Consider the following 18389-nt stretch of genomic DNA (forward strand, 5'->3'; position numbering starts at 1 on the left):
GGGGAGGAAGTAAGTGTATTGTATCCCACTTTCTAAATGTTGCTGGGTAGAATGCTTCTGTTCAGGATTTCAGCTGCTCCATTCCTCCTCCACCACCCCTTCCTTTTTTGTGTCCAGTCATCATGGGTTTATTGGGAGTGAAATCAGCTTTCCCCCCTTAATATATTGATTTTCCACTGATTTCTTTTGGCAGCACTCGCTTCTGTCACCAGGGACATTTCCCCCCTAACCCCCCCCTTTTGCTATTCTGCTGGAAAGGAATTTGAGATTGTTCACACTTTGAGATTAGCCACTCTCCCTCCTTCCTATGCAACCATCAAGATTCATTCTGCCAAGCAGCTCCTCTCAACATTCCATGCCATTTATCCTTATTGTTGTTGGAGGGACTCCCCATAGATTAGCTAGCCACTGTGAGAACAAGATGCTGCATTAGATGGATCTTTGGCCTGATCAACAGGGCTCTTGCGTTCTTAAAGGAAAATAGCGTCTCATTGTTCAGAAGTCACTATGTAGTTAGTATGACCAGGGGGTGTTAAGACACATGCTAACAATGGACAGTTCCTTATTTTAAACGGGGAACCTGTGACCTTACCCCCATTGTTGTTGGGATTCTAATTCTCAAACACTAGAATGATCAACCAGCAAGGGGTGGTAGGAGTGTGCCCCAGGAACATATAGAGGGCCACATGTTCCCCCATCCTGGCTTTAAACATACAATTAAAAACAGTAGATCATACAAGAGGGATAACAAACAGTGTGAACATAAGTTTATTTCATTCAGGGAGTTTACAAAAAAAGAGAGATAATTGATCTTAAGTAATTTCCATGCAAAACCCAAAAAACCTTGTTAATACAATTAGAGCTGCACAGTTAATCACATAAAACCAGAAAGGGGATGCATAAAGATTGAAAACTCAACCATGCCTTCTTGCAAAGTCCATTGTTACATGATCCATACATTTAAATAATGTTTTGTAAAGAAGCCTTCTATAGTAGTAGCAAAATACTGTAATGAAAAAGTTGAATAAGGTGACAGAATCAGCCATCAGATGTTGGCTGATTAGTTATATGTTGTGCACTTCTATAGCACCTTCCATCAGGAAAACTCAAAAGCATTTTACAATGAAGTCAGCCTCACAACACCCCTGTGAGGTAGGGAAGCATTATCTTTACAGCCTGGTAAACAGAGGCACAGCAAGACTTCCACCCACTCCTATGCCATAATTTCAGCAGACTAAGCTTTCATCTTTGCAATGGTTTGGGACCAGATTCTTTTCATTGATGTTCATGGACTGTTAACATTTTAAATCAAAGCGAGTGGTCTGTATACCAGCAACGTTTATGGTAATTCATATTCTAATAGAAATGTCAAACTCTTTTTAGTTCTTAAAGTTACTTTATATATATTTAGAAGTAACTAATCTTCCATTTTAGTAACCCCCATTTACCTAATCGCAGCTTGAAGGCTCTGGAGGTTCATATTTGTGGAGATAATACATCACCCTAAAGTATTTCTTCCTATTGTTACTTTCCTCTGAGAACTATTCTACAGATTTGGCAGAATAGAAGTGACAGAATTCTAAAGTTCATATTACAGGTAGGGTACACTTTTCAAATACTCCTCTATATGAAGCTTCATATAAGGCCTGGCAACACCCTATATATTTTTCTTTTCTACTTATGGGGAGTTTGTGGAGGATCATTAAAAATACAATCCACTCACCCCTGCACATAGAGCTGGTATGATCAGAATTCTGTTTGTTAAAATTGAAAGCTAGATCCAATTGGGAAGCCTTATATTTATTCTTCAGAATTTTCTGAATCCTCAATGAGCAATTCAAGTATTTTTCTGCACTTCCTTTTTAGTATCTGTGTTGTTTCAGACACATTAAATAAAAATGCAGTTTTATAGCTGCATCAGTGCTTTGGGACAAGATTACCTCAAGGATGATGTGAATCAATTCCTGGGCACTTTTATGCAGGTATTACGTAAAATAAGGATATTGCTTTCCAGGATAGAATTCTTTTAAATTTTGCATCTTTTAGTCTTACTCCCCAGGAAAGTTTCATTTAATGCTTATTATCAACTTTTCATTACGTGGGCTCTTTTGAGCTAGTAAAACTATACAAAGAAGCCTACTCAATATGGCATATATTTTTGCACTTGGATTTTTGCCTACCTTGCTTTAAAAACAGCTTCATGAAAGCTATCAGTTCTGACTATAGTTATCTAGGCCTAGGCACAGTTTATCCAAAATAATGCAGATTTTGTTTCACTCTTCTAACATTACTTCCAGCCGTCCACACTTTCAGCTATAACATGGATTATCAGGGATACAGCAGTCTAAGGCCTCATCACTAAACATTTCCACATACAGGTCCCACTGAAGTCAAGTATTAAGAGTATACAGAAGACACTGTCTATGCAGACATGGCTTTAACAGTACAGCCTGACAGGTGGTGGTGGGTAGCTCAGGAATGACCCTGCTCACCTGATGCTAACATAATGAATCTCATATCTGAATGGGAGTCTGTGCATGTAGAACCCAATACCTCCAAGTCCTTGGAGTAAAAATTGTGCTGTGTGGGCCTATGCAGGTTGGGCAATATGCACATAGTCTCCTATTCAAATGAGACTTCTAATATACAGGTATCAAGCAGATGCACCAGCAGTGTAAGGACACTCATGACCCCCTAAAGTTTGTGAGCGCTGCTGTTAGAGCCACATCTGAATAAAGCTTGCATTGCAACCACACCATTATAGCATTTGTACAGAAGCCTCTGAAAGTGATGCAAAGGCTCTCAGGCACTCCTAATGCTTCCATGGAATGAACACCCACTCCATAGGATCTTTTTACCATGCATCACAGATGCATTAAAAATGATCCAACCATGTTTGGAATAAGAAGCTCTACCATCAACACATAAGTCCAGATTAAAACCCTATTTTATTTAAGCCTGGCTTATTTGACCCTCACATTCCTTTCTTTGCATGAAGTTGGCTTTCAAGTGCTTTGCTGAATAGGCTACAACTATTACGCCTGCTTTGAACAAGATGATGTCATGAACATTATAAAGTGTCAATAATGCAGTAATACAACTAAAGATTTTTATGACCAATTACAAATATGGTGCATGTTCTGCCAAAAGTCAGTCTTACGTCCATTCACAGAATAGCTACCAGAACACAAATAGAAAATGGATTGCACGAGACCAGGTTTGATTTTAGGGATAGAAATGTTCCTATGGGGCTTTTCTGAAATTCAGTGTGTGGCTGCTAGAAACAAAAAGCAGGGCCAGATTCTTCCTGCTAATAACTAAAACTTCACCATGAAAGTTTACCAATAACAAACTGGCAACAGATGTCAAGAAAGAACCATTATTCACTTCCAATCTCGATATGCCTAAATTAATCTTCCTTTTGTTTTAACCTATGGATCATAAACTGTAAAGCAGTTCTGTAACAGGATCTATCCCATCATATAGGTAAAATAGGCTTACATAAGGATCCAACAACTTCACACAGCATTAAAGGTTAGTCACAGACTGCCTCTATGCATATTGGCCTACCAAGGAAGTAGGACTACACTTAGTCCTAAAAGAGATTCAGCAGTATGAAAAGAACTGTATGCCATGTTTCTTTGAACTGTATCTTGGGTTTTGGAAAACATTTGTGACTTAAACAATTCAGGGGCCTAGTGCTTCAATGGCCTGATTTACACGTCATGTTAAACCATAGTTAAAACTGGTTTATTGTGAATATGCTTTCTTTCCCTCACATCTGCTGCTGCCAGGAAACAAGCCAGACCCTTGACTTTTCAAGATGCTTGAACCAATGATTGTGGTTAGTTTCCCCAGAAATGCACTCTAAGCAGTAAGTTAAGAATCTTGGTTACTGCTCATTGTTTGCAGAGAAAAGGATAAGAACCCTAGGTGGTGACATCACAACAAGCCAGACTGTGACTTTCCAAGCAGCAGAAGTGGAGCTTTTCATAATTTTTCAGCATTGTGCACCAGTGTGCTGTACACTCACATTAAACCAGGGTTTGTTTTTAACAGTAGTTGAATGTGAGATGTGTACTGGGCCAATGGAATCAAGTTCTTCTATGTGAAATATTTTTCTTTGAGGCTTCAGACTCTAAAGGAATGGGCAGCCAACATGGTACCTCAAGATGCTGCTCCAGCTCCCATCAATCCCAGACAGCATGTCCAATGGCTACCCCTGATCTAGGACGTCAGAAGGCTATCCAACTGGGATTAGTGATTGTAATCAGGGCCCCCGATTAAAAAACCTCAGCACTGCTGGTTCCTCACCATAGCAAGAAATCAACTTACTTGCTACTTCCCATTAGTTTGTTGCTTTTGTTAATAGTAGTATATGGGTGAGGTAGACAGTAACCAGACAAAGCTAAACGAAGATCACTCTTCATTAGCAACAGCTTGCCTTGAAGTCCCAATTCTGTGCACATTACTCAGAAGTAAGCCACGCTGAGTTCAATCGAACTTACTCCCATGTAATGTATATAAAATTGCAGCCTCGAGTTTCAACTTCATGATCATTTATCAGCTTTGACATGCCCAGTTTAAATGACATAGCATCATAACTAAATGTACAGATTCATCAGACTCCAGAAGCCATGTACACTGCCATGTATTATATTTATTAATGTTAGCTTGCTTTGTCGACCATGCCCAAGAACTCAAGATACAAAGGACAGCTTCATCCTACTCTAACATACAGTATATTAAAACTTGATTCATGTGTAGTAACAACCTTCATAAAATGCCAAAGTTGCCATTTTAAGTTTTTGCTATGTCATTAAGTGACATACATATACACATAATCTTTAGCTTTAATACTCTGCAAACATTTTGTTGGCGAAGAAATACACTTTGAGGAAGATACACATCTCAATGGTGTCAGCTGTAGATTTACTTCAGTGATATGGACATCTAGTGGGCTAGCTTTACATCTATACAAAATGCAACTATTTAGTAGCGTTTTCTTTCAATTATGCCAAGCGATTGAGCACAAAGCCAATGCAATTCTAGGCAGAGGGGGCAAGTTTGTTACCCAGAATATTAATCATTTCACATCATAGCCAGTCGTCAGTTGCAAAGTCACCCCATGTTTATAACTAAAGCTGTTTCCTATGAATGTATTTTACCTACCCATCTCACAAAGCTGTATGCTCTGAGAATGTCTGAATTCCTGCTCAAGAGTCAAGAAAGCATCAGGACTCTTGTAAAGACACAGCAGCAGCAGCCACATCAAGATTTAGTTGAGAAGAAAATTTAGGGAGGATTACCTTCTGTACCCCAGGAATCTCTTTGGGAGTTGGTTTGAATTCTATCCACGATCAGTGTCATACTGTACAGTAAAGCACAAATCTTAGCATATAAGTATTATTGTACTAGTATCTCTCCAAATGTCACACAGCTGGTCAGAAGACTGATCTTTGACTGAAGTTGTCACTAAATCTTTGGGCAACAGACGAAAAACTGTCATAAGTGCAACACATTTCCAGAATATTTCCATGTTTCAACCAGTAAGAAACCACATCAAATGACATTTTTCACTAGACATATAATTACTTCCATCCAGCAAATACAATAGTGTGTGCGACCAACAGCTGATACTTGCCATAATACATTGTTAAGGTTAAGTATACGGCTTGAGTTTTTCAAAAATGAGCTCCACAGACTAGGGGCGCATAGACATTTGTTGGCCATTGAATGCAAATCTACAGAAATCCTAGTCACTTGAAAATAAAGAAAAAATAATGTATGGATAGTCTGCATAATCCATACTGCTACTTGACTATGCTGCAATTTCTCAAGCCAAAAAAGGCATTTTTTAAAAAAAGTTTACATAGATGAAACCAGTAATATACGCAGACTAGTGTCCCTACCTAAGTTTTCTATCTGGATGGATATTTATTTTCTGGAAACCTAAATTGAAACAAAACCCAAACAAACAGCTCAACACTACACTGCATATTTTTGAAAGTGGTATATGCTAGAGGTTCCTATTAAGTTATGGCTACATATGAAAGGATGGAATAATAAATGGGGGCACAGGACAAATTGCTCATTTAAGGTCACTTTTGTCATTTAGAATAAATCAGAACCCAGATGGCTGACTTCTGCAGGATTTCTGAGAGGAATCCAGTAGAGCTGGTTTCGAGTTTCAGATGGCCACTAAAGAGTTGTAACCTTTTCCAGAAGTTGTGATCCACATGGTGTCCACAATGAGTGCAGCAAGTCTGAGGTAGTCAACCCTTACGAAGGCTCAGTATCTGAACATAAAAAAATTTGAAATAACCACTGGCTGCCGATAGCTTTTGCAGATAATCAAAACACTGGGGGGGTCTTGTTCAACCAGTTACATTAATTTCCCTCATATCCAAAAGAAGTGTCAGTTGTACCAAATTAAGCATACTTCCATAGAGCAAATCACTTACGTCAGAGGTCTGCACTTGTTGCAGTAGATCCAGCAGATATAAGACGGCATGTTCATAATAGGTGGTTTAGTTACCTTAGACTGGAAAGGTATCAAATAACCATTCCTTAATTGTAATGTGTGTACAGCTTTACTGATCCCCAAGCACAGCATATTGGTTGTCTAGCTGAAGTTTAGTTGCCTGGGATTTTGAAACCTCATCCCTACCTCTAGTTTTGTGTTTTACTACTTCAAAGCTCTTCTCCATTTCTTTATCCCTAAGGGAAAATAAATGTAATCAGTAACTGTCTTACACACACTTGCCCCTTAGTAATATTATTTCAATGACACTAGTTTTGGTTGCAAAGTTCCATGGCTAGGGCCACTGACAGAATGGATATATGGCCCAGAACTCGGGGGGGGGGGGGCTATTGTAGGGGGGGGGCTATTGTAGGCAGAGTCAAGAGCTTCTGCATGTTAAGTGGGATATTTCTTTGAACACAAAGCCTCAATGGCATTACACAAACTGCTTTCAAAACACCACCAGCAGATTATCTTCTGTTCAAAAAACAAGTTCAAAGCTATGCTGGAGAGTGTGTTAGTGGTAGTTTGCTGGACTGTGGCCATAAACAAACATGCTACTTCACACTCCCAGAGAGGTCTGAACACTGCAATACCATAACAATTGTAAATATTTTAATATCCCAGTGAATGTGGCACCCAGTAACTGTTCCAAAGTACTGGCCTAGATCCAAAGAACCACATAACTAGATCTGCATGCCCAAGAGAGGTTTGAAGGAAAGCCTCTTTCGAAATGGGGTGCGCAGGTTTCATAAACAGTTTGTGATATGGCAATGTGTGTGTGTGACAGTCAAAGAAAAACATTCCACCAAGCATGCCCAAGGCCTTGGGAGCCCTTAAAGTAGCTCTCAGGATCACAATCGCAATCCCAGGGTTAGTGAGAGATTGTGATGAATGTCCTGCAAATGCCATCTTTGTTAACATACTTTGTTCCACAGGCAGACAAAACTGCAACAGGGCTTAAGCTGTAGTTTAGCCGAGCAAGTCAACTCTGAGGCATAAAATAATTTCTTCTGCTGAGATAAGGAAAGTCCTGCAAATGATACACTGAATTTAAGATCCACACAGGACTGTGATTTGTTATGTGGAATAACATATCTGCAATTAAAATCCACTTGCTTCTTCTGGTGCAAATAACACCACAAACTTGTTTATGGTCTCAGTGGACAGGATTATGAAGCTTTGAACCAATGATTAGGGGGAAAGATTTTAAAGCAGATGTGCAGAGTCCTATTACTATACTTACTTTCTAGTATCTACATGCTTGGCAGTGGACTGCAACGATGGGAATTGTGCATCACTATAAATCTCTGGGGGTCCTTGTGGCACTTTTCTTGTTCTAGTTTCTCTTGCTCCAGGTGGCCTATATACTCCACTGGACTGAACTGGCTCTGGGGTTTCTGCAAATAAGACAGAAAAAGCATTAGAAATAGTCATGTGTAATTAGATTAATATAAAGGACTCTGCTGTTTTTTAACCATCTTGGTATACTTCGATTATTATATGAACCTGTTATAATATTCCAGTTTAATATATTCAGTCTGGATTTTAAAAAACATCTGGTGTAGAGGAGTGCTGCTATCAGGTAACCTAATTTAAAAACAAAGAATCCCAACTGCTTTATTCAGGAGTAATGATAAATCATGGTTTGTTGTTACATCAATGTTGTCTCTCCTTCAAGAGATGGGCGGAACCTGAAACTTCTATTTCCAGTTCAGAGCAAACTATTGTCTCCCTGCTTTTGCCAAATATGGAAACTGTTACCTTAAAGAAATTAGTTCACAAACTGGGATATCAGGCACAGTGAGAAATGTGGTTTATTCCAAACGGAGACTTCAAATTTCCGCTCTTTTGAGTGAGGAAGGCAAGGGGGAAGTACACAAATCCACCTAAATATCGTGTGGCGAGACTATCCACAACCACTTCTAAGATACTTCCTGTGTTTTTTTTTTAAATTAGCCACATCAAGAAAATATTTATTAGTATACATCAGTATTCAAAATTAGCTTGGCGCCAAGTAGCATTTTGTGATTGGCAACCAGCTTTTTTTGAGTGGAGGTGCCACACTGCCAAGCAAATCACCTGGTCTGCAGGGTAGCATGCCAGCAAAAAAGAAAGCGCCCAAACCCCAGGTCACAGGAGCTACATGGCGCCTAGCTTTCCTATCCCAGTTTCTAACACTGGACATAAGGGCATCTTGTCTATGCACGAGAAAAATAAATTTTGCACATCGTTTTTAACCAGAGGCAAATACAACTATGTATACTACCAAGGTAAGCAACAGTAATCTTATGTACTGCTTTCACTATATCCCTGTAAATACTATGATTTTCCTCTCAAGTGAAGAAAATGTTTAACAAACAGTAACTGTTAGGAATTCTGGCACCTAGGGAGCTTGAATTATTCTTTTAGCTCTTGGCGTGAATACTGTACAGCAGGAACAACACCCAACACCTATAGAGCAATGGTTATACTGCATCACACACACTTACTACTTACCCTTGCATTGGTAAACAATGCTTTAATTTTAACAAACCAGATTATTTTCCCTCTTCTTAGGTCTTAGTTTTTCCATAGAAGACCAACCTTATTAACCTGTATGAATCATGCTACATAACACTGAGATGTTTGTATCCTGCAATTAAATTTTGAGAATCAATGGGAAGCTCAAACTATAACAGAAAGCCCAATACAAGCCATTTCAATCAATATACCTTTAAAATAAACAGTGAAAAAACCAACAACTCACCAATAATCTCAGCAACAGGTGCCTGTGTAGGAGCAGATCTATTCCAAGGACCTGACAACTTATCCATACCCCCACCTGGTTCTTCACTGTTATCCCTTGTCTCTTCCCTCTTTTCACCATCTTCATCATCTTTTTCACTGAAATAAAAATGAAGGTGAAATACACATTCATCATTTTTGTAAAGCAAGCATGTATGATACCATGCCCATTTTGCATATTATGACATTAAGTACAGCTCTCCACCCTGTGTGAACATACAAAAGTATCAATAAGTGGCGATTTAAAAAATGGGCCTGTAGTTAGGAGAGACAAAGATTTAGAATTACACAACTCAAGCGATAGCAAAGGCAAAAAATTACAATATAATTCTGCCCATATCTGTTTTAAGAGACATGCTTAAACAGCGTATTACCCAGCAAAAGGAAGCAGACACACTTCTGTGTAAAACAGTTACAAACCACAGTTTAGTTCTTTAAGTTTCACAATTACTAAGAGACAGAACACCCATAAACATGTTTAAAGTAACTGATTGCCTTTTAAGCCGCACAAAGCAGCAGAACTTCAAGGAAACATTTTATAAAAGTGGCTAAGATGCACAGATAGATTGTGCTGATCGCTTCAAGCCATTCTGTGGCAAGTCTAGGGATATGACTTTGTTACTGCCTTTTCTTCAGCTATAAAGCTGTTGTACGCGGGTGGCGCTGTGGGTTAAACCACAGAGCCTAGGGCTTGCCGATCAGAAGGTCGGCGTTTCAAATCCCCATGACAGGGCGGGCTCCCGTTGCTGGGTCCCTGCTCCTTCCAACCTAGCAGTTCAAAAGCACGTCAAAGTGCAAGTAGATAAATAGGTACCGCTTTGGCAGGAAGGTAAACGGTGTTTCCGTGTGCTGCTCTGGTTTGGCGGAAGCGGCTTAGTCATGCTGGCCACATGACCCGGAAGCTGTACACCAGCTCCCTCGGCCAACAAAGCGAGATGAGTGCCACAACCCCAGAGTCATCCGCGACTGGACCTAATGGTCAGGGGTCCCTTTACCTTTTTACGTTGGGCTGAAATAACTCATAAGGCTGCAAGTAATATCTATATCGGTGAAGCATTTTCAGAAAGCTGATGAGTACAATTATATTTTAACGAGTGTGTCCTTTTAAGATAGTAATACCTAATTTGCATGGACTGAACTCTGAGACCACTGTAGTCAATTATTTCTTCTTGCTCAAATTCCTTCCAGTCATCCTCCTCCTATAAGAGACAAAAACATTATGTAGGCTCATTATCTGCCCTTAACATAAGGGAACCAGCACAATAAGATCTAAAATTATTGTATAATATCAAAAACAAAAGGTATTAAATTATACAATAGTAAGAAACCTCACAGAATACAAATATTTATATTTCTTTACAATGAAGTAAACACTGCTTACTTTAGGAGCACATAATACATTTCAAGTTTCCAGAGAATTTCACATACATTTCTTATTTCTAGTTATATTTCTAATTAATATACATGCTTACCTCAATTCTAACTTATTGGATGAATGTATCTCTAAACCAAATTCTTAGAATCAGTACCACAAACTGGAAGACACAGAATGGCTGTCACAATTTTAATTAGATGATTCAAAATATAGCCCAATTATTTGCAGGTGTCCCCTGGAAGCCAGGCATAAGCTAGTAAAGAAGAGTGCTTATAACTTGTGTTTCTGCCTAAGCATTTTATTTTTATTATCCAACCTGGATAATATTTATTTTATTTTTATTATCCAACCTGGCCCTATTGGAATAGATTTTAATAACACTTTTCACTTACTTCCTAATATATTCAAGCCTCTTCATGGCAAGCATGATAACAGTGTATGATGTGTGCAAGTGTGGTTTTGTACACTACTGAAGTTTCCCCATGTTGCAGTGGAATCCTTGAGTCTACAGAAAATAGTTTGTATCCAAAGACCCCACAGTTGTGCTTGAGCAAGAAGTGGTGGGAAAATAGGCTCTTCTTGGCTCTCTGGTGTTAGCTTTTTGAGGACTAGAGATAGTGGAGAGAAAATTGGCAACACCACCCTCTCATGCAAGTGGAAGGGCTTTCCACTTTGGATCCATGCAATTGTCTTCCTTTAAATTTCTGCCATCTATTAAGCAGAGGATTAAATTTCAGCTGGAAAGTCATTAGAAAATACTGATCTGAAAAGTATTTACTAACACTCTTATCTTCCAAAAAATGAAACACAGATGGGCAGCATTCTAGACTGGTAACTCGTAGTCCAGCAAAGCAACACTCTTTGAGTATATGGGTCCATCTTTTATTACGTATATACTCATACCAATTATTCTTATAGTGCTCATGCTTATGTAGCCAAAGTAGCACCATCAAAGCACACTGGCATTCCGGAGTAACTTTGATGTATGGGTATGTACCAAAAAATCTATAGTGGAACCCCAAAGAAGCACCCTGAGTTGCACAGAACATTGTGAGAGAAGGGGAAAAAACCTAACAGCAACTCCCCTATTAGAAAATGTTGCAACTTTTTTTGGGGGGGGGATTAGCCTAGAGAAAAGTCACTTGAGCGGTGACATAGTGTAAATTTGAAAAACTCTGCATGGCATGGACAATTTCTCCTGCTGAAAACTTGTGGACATCCAATGAATTAGGTACATGCAGTGTATAGTTAAATTAACTTGTTCCCACAGGAGGCAGTGATGGCCACCAACTCACATAGCTTAAATAAGGATTGGACCAATTAAAAGAGAATAAGGCTAGCAATGGCTACTAGCTGTGATTGCTCTGCCTTCATTGTTGGAGGCAAGAATGCTTCTCAATACCAGTTGCTGGAAGCCACAGGAGGAGAGAAAGTGCTCTTGTGCTTGGATCCTGCTTGCTGGTTTCCTATAGGTAACTGGTTGGCCAGTTTGAGAACAGGATGCTGGACTAGGTAGGTCTTTGTCCTGATTTAGCAGGCTCTTCTTAAGAGGTAGAATAGAATAGAGTGGCTTGGACAACACACACACCCCCCAAAGGATAGAAAGAAGCATCTTATTGCTTGGACAGGCCTCCTGGTTCACATGGAAAATCTATTTTTCAATGTCCCCAGGGACAGAAGACAGCTGTTCAGTGTTGGAGGAGAAGGGATTGAAAGAAACATTCCATACCACAGGATTTTGTTGCAGCCCCACCTATGGCTCCCTAATGTGGATTTCTCACCAAACGTATTCCCTCATCTTAAAAAATCATTGCAATGTTGTCCAAACATTTGATCTAGAATCACTGCATTAGGTTAAGAACAGCCTGCTGAGTCAGGCCAATGGGCTGTCTAGTCCAGCATCCTATTCTCACAGTGGCCACCCAACCACAAGAGGATGAGCCTCAATGTGACAAAGGCCAAAGGTAGAATGATTATACACACCCGCACACCTCTGCCCTGTTCTTTGGGGAGCTTGATGAAAACTGCAGTGTCTCAAATATTGAAAGCTACTGACCAGATAAAACAAGGAAGCAGCATTGTGTGCAAGAACCTCATATGCCAGTGAGAGCTGTTTAATCCATGTTACACAGCTCCAATACAACTGAATGAAATACTTCGGGAACCATTTTTGGAAGGCAATGAAAAGCCCCGGAAGAAGTTGCATTACCATGTTACTTCTACGGCTGAAGGTAAGCACGATTGGACGATTACACAGAAAAAAAATTATCCCTGCATGCCAGCATGAAGGCACAGCTCAGGGAGAGAGCCACGGCCTGAGTTACAGTACTACGGACATGCCTCAAATGAATAGAGGCTGCTGGGAACAAAGCAGTTTATGCAAACTCCGGCGCCGTTACAAAAGAGCTAGAACATGCCGGGGGTTGCGTGGGTGGGGGCGCAAGACGACTATTTCAAGCCCATTGATTTTGGTCCCACATCGGGCATCTACTTATCACTAAATACGAGAGTCCTGAACTCTGCACTCGTTCCCACCCCCCACCCCATCCGCCGGGAGGGTTAAGGAGTGACCGATGGGTGCGACTTCCACGCGCCCCAAGCCAAGGCCACCGCGGCCTGGCTGACCCCGCAAAGGCGCCCTCTGCTGACAGGAAGTCACCAACGCCCACAGGAAGCAGATAATTCCCTACTTCTCTTGTCTGTCTCTCTCTCTCACCGCCACCTCCCCCCCCCCGCCGCCCCATGACTGGTCATGCTGGAACCACCCGGCCCAGACCCGCACTCGCCGCCCTGCTCACCTTAATCCCCCCCTTCGTCGCGGCGGCGTTGGCATGGGAGCCCCCCCCGGAGCCGCCCTCGGCTTGCCGGCTCCCCCCTCCCCCACCCCCGCCAGAAGCGGCAGCAGGGGCGTTGTGCGAGGAAGCCGAGGAGGCGGACGTTGCCGCGGCGGCCCCCCGGCTGCTCTTCTCTTTCCGCTTCTTCTTGTCCCGCTTCGCGAAAAAGTCGTCCAAGCTCCTTTCCTCAGTCTCGGCCATGGCGGCGGCGACGGCGGCGGCTCCTCCTCGCGCTCCGGTTCAAACCGGTTGTGGCTGACGGGACGTGTCTTCCTCGCGCCTGACGGCGGTTGGGCTTCTACCAACACGACGCGCTGCGCCGGGGGCGGGGGAGTGAGCGAGAGAAGGCGAGCGAGCGACCCCCTCACAGGTGCCCACCAACAGCAGCCCTCACGTGCGCCTTAATGTGGGTGGCAGTCGCTCGCCCCTTCCGCGGGAGGCGAATGGTACAGTCCTTAAACCGTCAGCTGCCCGCGCGCCGTACGCCTCCTTCCCTCCTCAGCTCACGCGGCGGAGCTCGTTCGATGGAGAACAGCGCGGCGGCGGCGGCGGCTTCCGCTCTCCACGTTGGTGGCCGCCGCTTGACACAGCCAAAGGAAAAGTGGGGGCGAGGGGAAGATAGGAGGGGGGGTGGAGCCAAGCGGCAGGAGCTTTTTCTAACGTGGCACCTTATTGGGCATGGCGGCGCAGAGGCGGGAGGCCGCGCACCTCCTTCCGCTGGGGCCAACCCGCCGAAAGGGAACAAACGGCCCGGGAGCCAATGAGAGGCAAAGGAGGCCGGGTGACGCGCTTTGGGTGCGGCAGAAGCGTCAGCAGCCCCGTCTGTGATTGGCCCGGCGGCCCGGAATGTGGGATTGAGAGAGAAGGCGGAGGGAGTGCGTTTGCGCGAAGTCGACGCCTTTGGGCGCTCCGGGAGTGACGAGGCAGTACAGCGCGGTCAGATGTTCGTTACGGGCCAGACTTTGATATCTGTTGTTTCTGCTCTCCCTCAGCGCAGAGATAGCGGGCCTTGGTTCTGCGCGCGCTTTTTTTTAACTCGTCGTCCTTCTGACGGGGGGGGGGGCATTGAGTCCTCGAGATGCTGCCGCCCTTCCCTTCTGACGGGATTCGGCAGCTGTGCACGGCAGGCAGAAACGCAACCGATGCAGCTGCGCCCCTTGCCTCTTGTGAGGGAGAAAAACCGCACCTGCGGAGTTTGCTTATTTTGAGTATTTATATCCTGCTCCTCAGCCAAAGAGGCCCCCTTACGATCTTAAAATGAAAAGGGAATGCAACGCCCAAGAGAACAAGGACAAGGAGGGAAGAGGAAAGCAAATCTCAAAAGTTGAAGCACCAATTTCTAGAGACAGTTGTTCCTATGCTGACCAGCTGGCATAGTTAACAGCCAGAAGGTGCCAGGGGGAGCTGGGCCTCCAGCAAAGTGGATGCAATGAACCAACTTCCTCTCTTGTCCTGAGACAGCGTGGTGGAATGCCTCCACCCAGGTGACATTTGAGGGTGAGGAGGCCTGATGGAATGAGTTGCCATAAAATTGGAGAATTGTACAGTTGGAAGGGGTCCCAAGGGTCATCTGGTTCAGCTCCACTGAAGGTTTTTAAATAGGTTGAATGGCCATTGGTCATGGATGCATTGCAGAGTTGGACCAGATTACATTAGATATTTGAAGATGGCTATCATATCTCCTCTCAATCTCCGCTTTACCAGGCTGAACGTACCCAACTTCCTCAACCATTCCTCATAAGGCTTGATTTCCAGACCATTGATCATCTTGGACACCCTCTGCACACACTGCAGCTTGTCTTGAGGTGTTGTCTGACCAAGGTACTATGACTTCACACCATACATTGTTGATGTAGCATTAGCTATTTTTACTGCTGCATCACACTATTGACTCACATTAAACTGGTGGTCTACTTAGACTCCTAGATCCTTTTCATATGTACTTCTGGCAAGCCAGACACTACAGTCGTACCTTGTGTTGCGTTTGCTGCGGGTTGCGAACGGCATGGGTTACGAACACGCCAAACCTGGAAGTAAGGGAATGGATTACTTTCGGGTTCGGCGGGTTGCATATGCACAGATGCGCCAAATTGCGACCCGCATGTGCGCAGAAGTGGTGCTGCGGGTTGCGGACTGCTCCGGATGTGAATGGGGCTCCGGAATGGATCCCATTTGCATCTAGAGGTACCACTGTATTGTGTGAAGGACTCATTAGCCGCAAAAAACTAGGTTAATTAAATGTAGACTTGTTTAGTCTCAGTTCCAATTTAAGTGTGTCCTCAAAGTGTTTCCTGAAGTATAGATTTTTATCTAGGTTAAGGGAAAGCCCTGGACAAACAGTGAACCCATTACCAGTCCCAGCACCTAAATTGAGTAAAGCTCCTGTGAGCAGGTGTGTAATATGCTATCTAAAGTGGCAGGTGAGGGCCAACCATGAATAAATTTACTTGCAGTTAACACAGTGATCTGATACTGTATTTGCAAGTAAATTTACCGTTAATCCTTGTACTTTTTGTTCAGCTATGTAAGCAACACAAGGACAAAGCAGGACCACAAAAGGCAAGTCATAATGAAACAAAAAGCAACAAGCTTAGTTGCACAAAGTAGATTTACACAAAATGGATTCACCTGTGTTTGGTGTGGCTTCCAGCTAGGTAATGTGCATATGATTGTAGTCTAAATAGGCAAATTTAGTAAGCTGCTGTCCTGATACCAGGGCTTTTTTTTCCAGCTGAGCTCAACAGAACTCAGTTCCAGCACTTCTCAAGTGCGCACCATTGCCATCATAAGAGAACAAGGGAGGAGTTCATGGTGAGTTACGGCACCTCTTTTTCTAGAAAAATAGCACTGCCTGATACTATTGGTCAGTTAGCAAAATTCTACACCACTATTCCCTTAGGATTCAGAGAATGCCTCTGCCCAACTTGTTCAGTAACGAATGTGGCTTTAGCAATTAAAACTAATCCATAAGATAAGGTTGTAAGATACAATAAGCAGCACTAGCAGGGACTTTGATAGGCCGCAATTTCTTTAAGCGTTTTTCTAACTGACGTGTTTTCTAAAATCAACCTTTTGGAATCTCTTAAGTCATGTTTGATTGGTCCCCCCCCCCCGCCTTTTCTGCACCAACTTTATGTGCAACAGATTGTGATTTCTTTTATAGTATGGGCATGGCTCCTATTTGCTGGTTTGTTTATAAATGCATTTGAAGACACAGTGCTTTTTGCAGAGACCTTACTGCTTAAAAGCAACAAAGAAAGCTAATAAGGTTCATGAGAAAGACATTCTTTAATTGGGCACATATGCTCATGCTTTTTGTGAAATTACTTTGGGGCATTATAGACAAAACAGGTCTGCAGAGTAGTTTGGAGGAATGTATACACCTGTGTTAAGGCCACAACATTGAACTCAGCAGGTCTTACTGCTGACTAGACATGTAGGGTTGTGCTGTGCAGGGTAAGTCTGCATTCTCCATCTTCCAAGTCTTAAAACTGACTAAATACTGTAGCCTACAGTCTTGTGGTGTCAATATCAAGAAAACTTTTCTCCCACTTTTTGAGTGTGCTGCTTAGCATCCAGCCTGAAGTAGAGTTATGAAGAACTAGAAAGCTTGCTTATAATTTTGAGACATTTTGGTTGGTCCTGTTTGAGATATTTCCCAACTGTGGATTTTGAAATCTTTAGAATGGATCGCAACTTTCCATTCTTTTTAGTGTCTAGTTTTCCTAGTGACCCTGGGGTGTTAGGCTAAAGCGTGGGCTTAGGGCTCTTCAGAGAATTCCAGGAAAATTATAGTATGGTTTAACCAATTTTAATCCAATATCCTGCCCTCCCTCCTTTGGACATAAAGTTATCTTCACAATTATGTAGCATGCCTTTACTATTTATGCTATCCTTTTTGTGAAAACACTTGCATACTTTCAGTAATGTGAAAGGCCTACTGCCTGAGCTAAGCAGAAGGATACAGTTTACTAAACTGATATCCAGCGTATTAGCATCAAAGCATTAATTGTTTGGGTATAGAACTGTTGCTGTTTCTACACATTGGTTTATCTGGCCTGAATTTAGATAAACTAAAGGAACAAATCTCACACATCCGCAAAGCGGACCTATTGTATGCACCTTCCTCAGAGATCCAAATTAAGCCCTTTTCTTCTATGGGAAAAATAATTTAAAATTAAGGCATCGTTGTAAACTGTGGTGTGGTTGTGAATGTCTGCGCAGGAGCTTTGTACACCATGATGAGAGATAGACAGACGGGAAGCAGCTGAGAAATATTACTGGTACTGGGCGACTCGGTGTGAGTTGTGTGACAAGCACCAAATTTGAGAGGATTAGTGGTGTGGCTTAGTATGTATTGTGGGATCAAGGTGACCGAGCTTCCATCTAGTGCTGTTGACGATATTCTTGTCTGTTACAAAACTGCTTATATTATTTAATTCTATCAGTTTTCTCTTTCAGATTCACATGTTCAAATCAAACTTGGTTAGACTCAAAATGTTTCCAGTGATCAGACAAAAAGTATTCCCATTGTCATGTAATAGTATAGTGCAGCCCTCCCCAACCTGGTGCCCTGCAGTTGTTTTGGATTACAACTCTCACCAGGAATGATGGGATTTGTAGTTCAAAACAGCTGGAGGGCACCAAGTTGGGGGAAGCTGGTGTAGTAAGACAGTACTAGGGCAGTGTGTGTCTGTTTACAGTGTTCTAAAAGAATGTCTGGGATCCCAGCCACTGTATCTGTTATTTTATATTTTTTAGTAGTTATGCTGTACTTATTGTTTGTATGTTGTGAGCCACTTTAAGCACAATTTTGTGGGAAAGTAGCATAGAAATAAACACATGTTGTTGTTGGTGGTGATGGGCCTCT

At 42.3% G+C, this 18389-nt stretch overlaps 1 protein-coding gene across 2 annotated transcripts; it reads right to left on the reverse strand.

The window, feature by feature from the left end:
• Window positions 1–4779: 4779 nt before the first annotated feature.
• CDV3 (CDV3 homolog) lies at window positions 4780–14197 on the reverse strand. Of its 2 annotated transcripts, none has more exons than XM_033166353.1 (5): window positions 13484–14197; window positions 10430–10509; window positions 9273–9409; window positions 7770–7923; window positions 4780–6299 (listed from the first exon to the last, which is right to left on the reverse strand). In XM_033166353.1, exons 1-5 carry the CDS (start codon window positions 13718–13720, stop codon window positions 6293–6295), a joined length of 615 nt encoding a protein of 204 aa, XP_033022244.1. In that variant the 5' UTR covers window positions 13721–14197; the 3' UTR covers window positions 4780–6292. The 2 variants fall into 2 exon arrangements, with proteins under 2 accessions (XP_033022244.1, XP_033022243.1); XM_033166352.1 differs by having other exon boundaries at window positions 5159–6720; window positions 13484–14195.
• Between the last annotated feature and the right edge of the window lie 4192 nt (window positions 14198–18389).

Source organism: Lacerta agilis, chromosome 12 (genome assembly GCF_009819535.1).
Source record: "Lacerta agilis isolate rLacAgi1 chromosome 12, rLacAgi1.pri, whole genome shotgun sequence".
NCBI classification, from domain to species: domain Eukaryota; kingdom Metazoa; phylum Chordata; class Lepidosauria; order Squamata; family Lacertidae; genus Lacerta; species Lacerta agilis.